The sequence below is a fragment of the Meleagris gallopavo genome, chromosome 4 (genome assembly GCF_000146605.3).
Source record: "Meleagris gallopavo isolate NT-WF06-2002-E0010 breed Aviagen turkey brand Nicholas breeding stock chromosome 4, Turkey_5.1, whole genome shotgun sequence".
Taxonomy (NCBI): domain Eukaryota; kingdom Metazoa; phylum Chordata; class Aves; order Galliformes; family Phasianidae; genus Meleagris; species Meleagris gallopavo.
The window spans coordinates 14,346,136-14,355,898 of NC_015014.2; the positions used below are offsets into that span (position 1 = coordinate 14,346,136).

At 54.3% G+C, this 9,763-nt stretch overlaps 1 protein-coding gene across 4 annotated transcripts; it reads right to left on the reverse strand.

Annotated features, from left to right (window-relative positions):
• Window positions 1-4,910: 4,910 nt before the first annotated feature.
• On the reverse strand, window positions 4,911-9,733 carry RBPMS (RNA binding protein, mRNA processing factor). Of its 4 annotated transcripts, none has more exons than XR_793203.3 (7): window positions 8,377-9,733; window positions 8,262-8,300; window positions 8,097-8,159; window positions 7,552-7,702; window positions 6,807-6,876; window positions 6,572-6,675; window positions 6,123-6,258 (listed from the first exon to the last, which is right to left on the reverse strand). XR_793203.3 is itself a non-coding variant. In XM_010709613.2 (7 exons), exons 1-6 carry the CDS (start codon window positions 8,629-8,631, stop codon window positions 6,814-6,816), a joined length of 702 nt encoding a protein of 233 aa, XP_010707915.1. In that variant the 5' UTR covers window positions 8,632-9,715; the 3' UTR covers window positions 6,163-6,258; window positions 6,807-6,813. The 4 variants fall into 4 exon arrangements, 3 of the variants coding, with proteins under 3 accessions (XP_010707914.1, XP_010707915.1, XP_003205501.1); XM_010709613.2 differs by lacking the exon at window positions 6,572-6,675 and adding an exon at window positions 7,139-7,269 and having other exon boundaries at window positions 6,163-6,258; window positions 8,377-9,715; XM_003205453.4 differs by lacking the exon at window positions 6,123-6,258 and adding an exon at window positions 7,139-7,269 and having other exon boundaries at window positions 6,566-6,675; window positions 8,377-9,715.
• Between the last annotated feature and the right edge of the window lie 30 nt (window positions 9,734-9,763).

Here is a 9,763-nt window from a genome sequence, read left to right on the forward strand (position 1 = left end):
TTTTAAATTAATAAACTTACAGTGCTGGTTTCCAGTGTTTCTTCCTTAATGTGAGATCTCATACTTGTGTTTTCCTTTTCAAAGAGGTAAAGGAGTCTTCACTGTGTTTTAATCTTCTCAATGACTTATTGTTCTGGGCTAACACTGTCATCTTTTATCATTCTTGTTTGGGGGAGGGAGAAAACCACCTTAAAAGAAAGCTTGCTGTAGATGCCTGATGTCGGTTGCAGTACAGACAGCCTAACATGGAATGTAGCCAAATTATGTTCTCTTGAAAACTTATTTTTACATACTGAACCAAAGTCAGTCAATGCTGATATTGTTTTCGCAGTATTGCAGCAGAGGGGCTGTTCCTCAGCTCTTCTGCGGTTAGGATCAAAGATAAAACAGGTGAGTGTGATACCTGCCAACAGTTTGCTGCTGCCTGCGCATGAGCCTGTCTTGCCTGATGTATCAGGATTGGAGCAGAGGCTGCTGGATCTGGGCACACCAACAGATAAAGAATAAGGCTTTGTTGGTGGAGAGCTGAACAGTTTACATCTGCTTGGGAAAGCAGGAGAAATAAACTTCTGTAAGTGTAGCATTTATCCTTCTGTATAATCCACTGGCTTTTTAGAGAGTGCTCTTTTGTGAAACAGGCACTTTGAACATGGTACATGTCAATCCTGTGTAAAGAGATGCTCAACACCAGTAGGAGATTCCTTTTATATTTGTATGTATATATATAAAAAGCAAGCAGCACACTGGTTTTGAGACTTGTTCTTTCCCTTTTCCAGGCTAGCACAAGCGATTCATCTTGGAGCTTTTTATTTTTCCATTATAGCTCTGCTTTAAAGCACCTGTGGCACACCTGCAAAACTGTTCTCTTCTGTCATCTTCGTTCAAAGACAAAGATTCTTTTCTGTGTGTTGCATTTTTGAGCCATGATTTTTCTGGTGGTGCTGCTTGGACAAAAGCAGAGCTCTTGGTGAGCTGAGTTGCTTTTCATGCCTTAATGTTAATGGAGTACCTTCCCAGTCATCTTGCACAGCCTGACTCTGTGCTGTGGGCTGAAGCAAGGCAGGCTGTGATGCAGTTACCTGTGCAGTTTCTCTGCTGAAGTGATTAAGAGGGAGACTAAAGATGTCTCTGGCTACTTTCAAAGATGAAAATTACATTAAGTCAAGAAATAAGAGAGCAGGAAAGGAAGATTAGTTCAGTGTGCTGTGGTGGCATTGTCAGGCTCCAAGGAATAGAATGATCCAACTGATGTCCAGTTAGGAAGACTAGACCAGTTGCTTTCTCTTTTTTTGTGCAAGTCTCTGCTGAACTAACAGGAAGGGCAAAATGGGCTTTGAAACTTGTTAGGGTAGAGTCACAAAGCTTGATAATAGCTGACAGGATGCCTACGCTAGCCCATGAGAAGAAGCACAGTTAAACAGTCATGAAGAAAACACACATCCAGTAAATAAGAAAGAGCTCCTCTCTTCTCTGTGGATTTGAGAAGCTGATTTGTATTTCTGTATCAGAGGTGCTCCCAGCTGTCAGTCCTATGTCTTAAGGTTTTTGTTTGTTTTTGTTTTCCCCAATACGTCTTTAAAATGAAATGGTATATCTTGAAAATATTTCAGACAGTGCCAGCGTGAGTCTGTTTGCTGAAAGCATTAGCAGCACTCCTGTCCACTCGCTCACCTCACAGCATTATGTCCAAATCAGTTTTTTTGGTGAAGTTTAATGTAAGAGATCATAGCTGTTAAAACCTTAAGTCTATTTTATTTTCCTCCACAGTGTTCCCATCTATGTTCACCATGCAGGGTGCTGGCCTAGCTGCTGCATCAGCTTGTCTGGATTAGCAAGGCGCAAGAGGGGAGTTCAGCTCTCCTTCCGTGATGCTGATGGACATATGGACAGGGCCCTGGGGAAGAGACAGCTTTCTTTCAGTGTCATGAGCTCTCAGGTATGTCAGTACTGCCCACATCATCCTTTTGCTTGCCTCATTGAATCTTTAGCCTGTGGCTGCAAGAAGGCTGCAAGCTGTGGGGAGGAGGCATTTTGCCCTCTGTGTGGATAGCTGTAAACTGAAGTGGATCAGGCGAGGCGTGAGCTGAGCCCGATGCTGCACACAAGTGAGCATCCAGGCCGGACGCTGCTGGTTATGTGCTGCTCCTCCCCTGCCCCAGAACAAAAGTCCTCTATCTTGAAACCAGTGCAGGTGAAATAGCCACAGGGAGTCGCAGCTCTGAGCGTGGAGGTCTCTTGGCTTGTCTTCTAAAAGTCGCTCTGGTGAGGAGCTATTCCTCCTCCTGTACAATGATCATTCTGGAAGGGGGTGGAAAACAGCAGGATTTTGCATGGTTGAATGAGAAAACTGACATAAGACAGTTTGTACGAGAGCTAATCTATAATTCATCATGATCATTCCAGGCTTTTAGAGAGCAGGGCAGGGAGAGGCAGGGAGCCCTGCTGTGCAGCATAAAGCCCCCACACGTGGATGCGGCTGGCCTGCGCTGTCACTTTGATGAGCATGGGCAGGCAGTGCTGGGCCACTGGGGATGGCCAGGCCCTGCTGCCTGTGGGTGAGGAGGGGCTGCAAGCTGCAGACAACTAGAGGAAGCCTTGGTACTGACATCTCGTTATTTCCATCTTTGTTGCTTGCTTTTTGGTCGCTGCTTATGTACCAGGCCGAAATTCCTTGGTGTGTTACCGCCTCAGGGACTGCTGGCAGCTACTTTTCTGGGAAAGGGTGTCTTATAGGGCTGAGGGTGTACCCACCATCAGATGAGCATCTGATGGCTGTTGGGAAGAGGACAGCTCAGCTCTTGGTAGGCCAGGCCCGAGACCCTGCTTTTGATTCCCTCGGTGCCACCCAGCTTGCAGTAGAAGCAGGTCTTGTTACTGCTTGCTGGTCTTGTCACTGCTTGCTGGTCTTGTCTCCGCTGCTTTGGAGTGCCAGCACATGCAGCAGGTCTCAGTCAGACAGCCATGACCTTGAGAGCTTCATTTGGGACCTACGTGCTATAGACTGTGTCAGCCTTGTGGACTGAGTGTTGTGCAGAACAGGGGAAAAGATGGTGAGGGAAGAAGGTTTTGTTAATTTTTTTACTGTACCTGCCCTTCTGGGCTTACATCCAAGGCCTTGAAGTACTTGTGCGACTTCCTCCCATCTCCCTTAGTAATGTTGTATTCTCTATTCCCTCCTGAGCTAGTTATTAATTATGGAGGCTGGGGAGATGAAGTCCAGACTCTGCTAATTGTTGATTTACCCATATTGTAGAGGCAGCATTTCAGCAAGCTGCTAATGGTCCTTCTCAGCTTTAAACTCTTCCACAACTTTGGTCTCTGGCCTATGGGTGGCAGTGAGCTCAAGTCCTGCAGTCCAGCCTCAGATCTTTTGGGCCTGCCATACCTCCCTGATAGCTTCCCTCCCAGCCTGTCTCACCAGCAACTGTGCAGCCATCTCTTGGCCCCATGCTGCCTGCCTAAACCCTGGTGCCATCCCCTCTTTCTTCTCCTGGCCTTGTTTTTCCTTCACCCAACTCCAGCAGAGCCCAGTGGGAGCACTGCCACCAGGCCTCAGGGCAACCCTGTCTGCCCTTTGCCCTCCCTCCCCAGTGCTCAGTGCTGTCTGTCGGGTTTGGGGAGCCAGCAGCAGGGCTTTCCCCCTGCCCCTGCCTGGGGAGCGAGGGCGCAGGAAGTGGCTGCTCTCATCCCCTCTACCTGGCTCAGTCTTGACCACTGGGGACTGGAGAGGGAAGGTCTTGGGAAAGGGGAACTCTGAGAATGCCTCTTCTATCTCGTTTTTTCTAGTTTTGCCTGTGTGCACCCATGGGATTGTCCATGGCACTGTGTGCCAGTATTGGCCTGGGGCTCCCCAACACTGTTTTGCAATGCTGTCGGCGCGGCCTTCCTGTAGGCGTCCAGCTGTCCCAGGGGGAGCGCAGCCCCAGCCTGTGTGGTGAAAGGTCAGCGCAGGCAGAGGGGATGCCGGGCCTGGGCAGGCCCTCATCAGCAAGGGGAAGGCCAGCCAGCACAGCACCAAAAAAAACATTTTAGCATAGAGGAAACAAAAGAAGGGGCTCAGGATGTTAAATGTTTTCACCTTTTTGCAGAGCAGCTCTTGTGTGTAACCAGACAGAAGCCATCAGCTCTCTCAGCCCGAGGCTGCTCACTGCCGTGCTGCTCCTCAGCATGCTGCGCCTTGTGCTGAAAAGGCCAGGGGTACAGTGTGGGCTGGTTCCCACTGCTGTGAGCCAGGCAAGATGTGCTGCTCAGAGCGAAAGCTGTGACCTGCAGTGGCCGTGGGTGGATTAGCATCCAGTACTGAGGCCTTAACCCGTGGCTCATCTCTGCCAGCTGTGCATGGCTGAGTGACACCATGCCTTTTGCTCGCCCCAAGCAGCGAGCTGCATGTGCTCGCGTCCTTCAGATGTGCTTGTGAGACTGAGCTTGCTGCTGGCACCATGCTCCAGGAGCCTGACTGCTGGTGGGGTTCCTTGGGGGGCCACCCACAGTTATCAAGGCGGGATTGATGGAGGAGAAACTCAGAGCTTGGGCTTATGGGATGGTTTTTGAAAATTCTCAGTGTGTTAAATAATAATAATCTGGCCCATCGTCTCTAGGTTACATTTGCCTCATCTGCAGCTGAGCTCATGGAAAATCGCAGCTTAGCTCCCGCACTCTGTGCCAAGATGGGGAGTTTAGAAACAAACCGATAACATCTTTATAAACTTGGAGCGTTTCTTACAGCTTGCTGCTCCCTCTTCCTGCCTGCTGGAGCGCTCCTAGAGGCTGAAGGGAGCCAGACGGCCGCCATCTACCCTGCAGGCCCTGCTGCAGTACTTGGCCAGCTGGGGGGCTGCCTTTCCCTCGAGTGTTTGCTGGGGTCCTTGGCCCTGTCCCCAGTTAGAATCACAGTACGCCACACTCCACGCTTAACTTATAATAATCACTGGCTTTATTTTTAAAAAATTACAATAGAAAAGTACCTTTAAACATATTTCCAAAAGCGGAGAAGACAACGTGGAAGCTCCTTTCCTCTCCACAAAAACAGAACAAAAAACACAGGAAACAGTTTGCTACAATAGTCCATTGCTGGGAGCGCTGTGCTGTCCCTGCAGAGCTACCTTGCTTGAGGCACCGCTGCCCAACCCGCTGCATGCTGGTGGCCCAGTGGCACCCCCTTCTTGCCCCCACCTGGGCAGCTCTAGCAGCCCTGTTCCCTGCTGCTTGTGGCCAAAGCAGAAAATGGAGGAGGGAGAGAGGCTGGGAGTTCTGCTCAGGCAATTAATGGAGATGGGGTTGACACCTTCTTTTTGAAGAAACAAATGGGTTGATATATTTTTTTTTTTTTGCTTTGCTTTGCTTTACTCTTCCTCATGCCAGTTTCTCCTGGTGCAAAGAGGACACCAGCATGCAGTCCCTGGATCCATCCCACCCTGTGCTACCACCAGCCTCCCTTGGGCTCTGCTCCACACAGACATGCTCTGCAGCCAGACTGGCATCACCAGGTGCTGAAGCTGCAGTAGAGCCCTGCAGCAGTGGGTGCGTATCCCAGTCCCACCGCCTGGAGTTGGCAGGGATCAGAAAGTCCAGCTCCTTGTGCATCAGTCTGCATTGCCCTTAACATCTTGGAGCAGCCATGGAAGGAGAAGGCGAATTCTCACCTTGCTATATGTGTGGACTGTCTCTGCCCATCCCTGATGCGAGCATCACACCTTGCCGGAGCTGTGCAGCAAGCCGTTAGCATCGCGCCAAGGTAAGAAATCTGCCTGTCATGGCTGGCACCACGTGCTGCAGACAGGAAGGGAACTCCAATGCTGGCAGTGCATTGGGGTGCAGAGGCGATGCTGTCGCCGGAGCACTGTGAACAACCACAGACTGTGCTGAGGCAGCATGTGTTGTGGCCTTTGGTGTGTGGCCCGTGGATGGGGGGGCAGGCTGCTAAGGGCGTGCTGTTGGAGGTTGAGCATAAAAACTGTCATCCAGCCCAGTGTGAGATTGTCCTGTTCAGAAGTTTGATACAAAAATACTTGCTCTCGCTTTGCTTTTTTTTTTGCAGTCTGCTTTCCTAGGGGTGTTTGAAAATACTTTTCAAACGCTACAGCAGTGCCTGTCAAACCATGCTTTCATCAGTAACACGCTCTTTCTTACAAATATACAGTGTAAAAGAGGGAAATATACTGGGTATGCTTCTCACTTTCTTCTAGGAGAACAGATGTGTGATAGAGGCTGTGGGAGAGTCTTGGAGGAATCCAAACTTGTGTGAGGTTTCTTCCTAGCCTGCAACAAGAGGGGCACAGGTTACAAACGCAGCTGGGCTGGGGAGATGACACTGCCTGGGGGAGCAGCAGCCAGCCTGCCCCTGTGCAGGCACATCTCATGGGCATGGGGCGGGCACGGCACTGGGGCATGACCGCTCAGGAGAGCAGAGTCAAGTTGTGTTGTGTGTTTAAGAGGAGTGTGACCAGTGTTGCTGTAGGGCAGGAAGCTGTATGGCAGAGAGGGGGTGGGGTGTCAGGGCAGTTGGAACTCCCACCCCCGCTGTGAATGATAAGCATGGGGACAGCCTGTGCCCGAGCACTGCGCTCCTTACCAGCACACTGTGGTTCTGTGGAGAGCGTGCGTGCCCAGCAGCCGCCGGGGGACTCTGTTCATACCCACAAGACTGACCGTCGGCCGCCATCACACACCCGAGACCTGTGGGTGGCATGGCAGGGCTCAGGGATGGGGCTGGCATATCCCCCTTTCTTCCCAAATATTGGCTGGCACCACAGGTGCACTCCAGAGAGGAGAGCCTGGGGACACTGAGCGGCTCAGGGGGCACTTACACAGCATTCAGCAGAACTGACGGGACTTCCAGCCCTGAGACCCAGCCTCGGAGGGAGGGAGCCAGCGCATCTGCAAGACATGGGGGTAGGGAGTGAGCAGGAAGAAAAACTGTGACCAGCGGGAGTGTGGCTGTACCCTGGGCCTGCGGTGCTGATTCCTCCAAGAGCACAGGTGCTGCCTGTCAGCGCCGCCTCAACAGGGGAAGTATGAGGCTGCAATAATATTTACTGTTGCTCTTCCTCTGGGCAGCTGGCCCCAGAGCTCCCCTCCTCTCCCTCCCTCTAGCTCTGCCTGTGCCAAAGGCTGCAGTGGTGTGGGCCAGCGGCATTACCTGGGCATGCAGCGAAGCAGGGTATGTGAACGCAGGAGGAGGTAGAGCAGGCGCCAGCTCCGCTGGGTACAGAGGGTACGGCCCCCACACTTCAGGGCTGCCGGGGTAAAGTGCAGGCACTGTGAGCTCATCTGCAGGAAAAGGAGGAGAATTAATCCTAAAAGCAAGGGGGAGGTGGACAGCAGGTGTAAGCTCTGCCCAAATGGCACTTCTGCCCAGGCCACCATCACCTGCCCATGCATCATCCCAAGCGCAAGCAGCTGGATTCCAAACCCAAACACAGCTGCTGTGCCTCTCCAAAAGCTCCCCTGCACCCAGCTTCTAAGGTATCGCTGCCCCAACTGCTTGAGTAAGAAGGGGGCATTGCCAGGGCCACGTACTGGCAGGACCAGGGTCAGGATGCAAGCACTCACAGGGCTCCCTGGCGATGAACTGAGGTACGGTGTTGGGGAGGGGAGCGCTGGGGTTGGGAGTGCCCACCAGCTTGCTCTTGGCCATCTTGGTGTTGGCCTTGGCAAACTCCAGCCGCAGCGTCTGGGGGATCTCAGGGTCAAAGCGGATGCCCTGTGGGAAGGAACAGGGCAGCAGAGGTCAGTTAGCCTGAATCTCATGGTGGGATGCTGCTGGCATCAGAGCTGCCCCCCATTCAAAAAAGCCATTTGGACTAAAACAGCCTTGGATTTTGTCCCATTATCCCCATGGGCTGCTGGGGTGGCCGTGACCTCATGCGCTTGGCAGCGAGCATGGCCCCACGGCTCACATTCCTCTGACATCCTCGAGCTCAGCACCATATTTGGTAGTCGGTATCCCGTGCGGCCACGCTCCCAGCCAGGGATTAACAGCATTTTGCCTCAACGTGAGGATGGGGAGGGACCGGGCTTCCCCAGGAGGTCTCCACGGGGTAATAGATACTGGGATCCATCTCTTTTGGTGTGCCCCAGGGGGTCCCGGCACTTACGTTCAGTGCATTCTTGGCGGCCTCAGCCTCTGAGCGGCTGTCAAAGCTCACGAACCCCACAGGCTGCGGAAAGAGGAGGTGAGGGGCAGTCAGGGCCAGGTCCCCAGCACATCCCCAGTTGCTGAGGTCAGCCCCAGGCGGATGGGGGCACGCCGCAGCCCCTACCTGCTTGGAGGTGAGCTTGATAAGCGACCCCTCGTAGCCCTGCGGGAGAAGAGAGAAGCACCATTGGTCTCGTGTGGCCGCGGAGGCCCTCAGAGCCCCGTAGCGGGTGCAGTACCTTGAAGGGCCTGAAGAGCAGGTAGAGCTCACGGGGCTTGATGTCCAGGGGCAGGCCGCTGACAAACAGGGTTCTCACCTGCATAAGGGGCAGAGCGTCAGCTGGTTGCAGGCCTCCAGGAGGCTGCCCAGGGCCTCCAGGCCACACTCCTGCACACAGCTCTGTGTTCACGGCCTCAAGGAAGTGCCTGCTGTGAGCTGCGTTCCTGAAAGCTAAACCCGCCCGAGCCTGACTTTCCGGGTAATTTAGCCCCATGGCTGCACAGCAGATAGGAGAGATAAAGGCCTTGAAAAAAAAACCCTCCGAAATTAGGCCTCACAGAGATGCGGCTTCTCCTCGGTAATGACTTGTTTTCTCTGAAAGTTCAAATGCAGGTCGGCCAAGTCGGGCCAGCGCTGCGGTGCTCAGTGAGCAGGGAGAGAAGCGCAGATTACAGCAGGATCTTGGAGGGGAGAAATCCCATTTTGGCTTTTCCCCTATGCCCAAGAAGAGAGGACAGGCAGAGGCTGGGGAAGGAGTTGGGATGTGGCCTCCCCGGCAGGGAGCCGTGGGGAAAGTCTGCCCTACTCTGCTGCGGAGTGGGGCTGTTTCATGACCGCGACAGTGGCTCTGGAGCCTTCCTGAGGCCTCGCAGATGCCATGAGTGCAGGCCGAGGTAGGCAGTGGCAGAATGCAAGGGACAGCTCCCAAAGGGAATCCTCCACGCCAGTGGACTGACACCCTCCATAGCCCCGCCACCCTGATCCACTCAGGCTTTCTCCCCGGCTCACCTTCGCCCCTCACCACCGTTTGTCACAGCCCGGGGCTGTCACCTGGTGAGGGCAGTGGATGCGCTCCGGGGCAGCCCCGTGTCCCTGCCCACCCCACCCCACATCCTCTGTTCTTGCTGCTGCCTACGGCAGATCGGGGCTCAGTCTTGCGCGTGTTTTGTCCTCCGTGCTGTCACCACCCCGCAGGTTTTCTCTTCGCCCTGGGAAGGGGACGGCGGGGGGACCCTGGTAGGCCTCGCTCTGGCAGAGAGCGGCCCGGCGGGGGTTTGTCCCAACAGCAGCGGGCGGTGCGTGGGGCACCGGGGCAGCGCCGTCGCCCCTCGGCTGCCCCAAGGACGCGGTCACGCTCCGCCGCCCCTGCGCCGAACTCCGCCGGTCAACTCGGGCAGGAAGGGGACCGGCGGGAGGAGCGCGGTGACTCATTCACCAGGCATCCGATCACCTTCCCCAGCCCCGGATCGCTTTAATGTTCCACCAGCGGTGAGCCGCTCGGCTGCCCCCGCCCCGACCCCCGCCCGCGACCCGTTCGTGCGCCCGGGCAGTCAGGACGAGGGCGCAGCGGCGGGCACCGACCTCGTGGTGCGCCAGGAGCGGTCCCGCCAGGAGCCGAACGGGGC

What these genes read in the sequence shown, in the direction of transcription:
- RBPMS (XM_010709612.3), bottom strand. Translation starts at nt 8,631, where the DNA reads ATGGGGCTAAATTACCCGGAAAGTCAGGCTCGGGCGGGTTTAGCTTTC. An exon ending in TCAAGCTCACCTCCAAGCAG is followed by an intron (nt 8,160 to 8,261) that starts GTAGGGGCTGCG and finishes CTCTTTCCGCAG; the next exon opens with CCTGTGGGGTTCGTGAGCTT. An exon ending in CCGCCAAGAATGCACTGAAC is followed by an intron (nt 7,703 to 8,096) that starts GTAAGTGCCGGG and finishes TCCTTCCCACAG; the next exon opens with GGCATCCGCTTTGACCCTGA.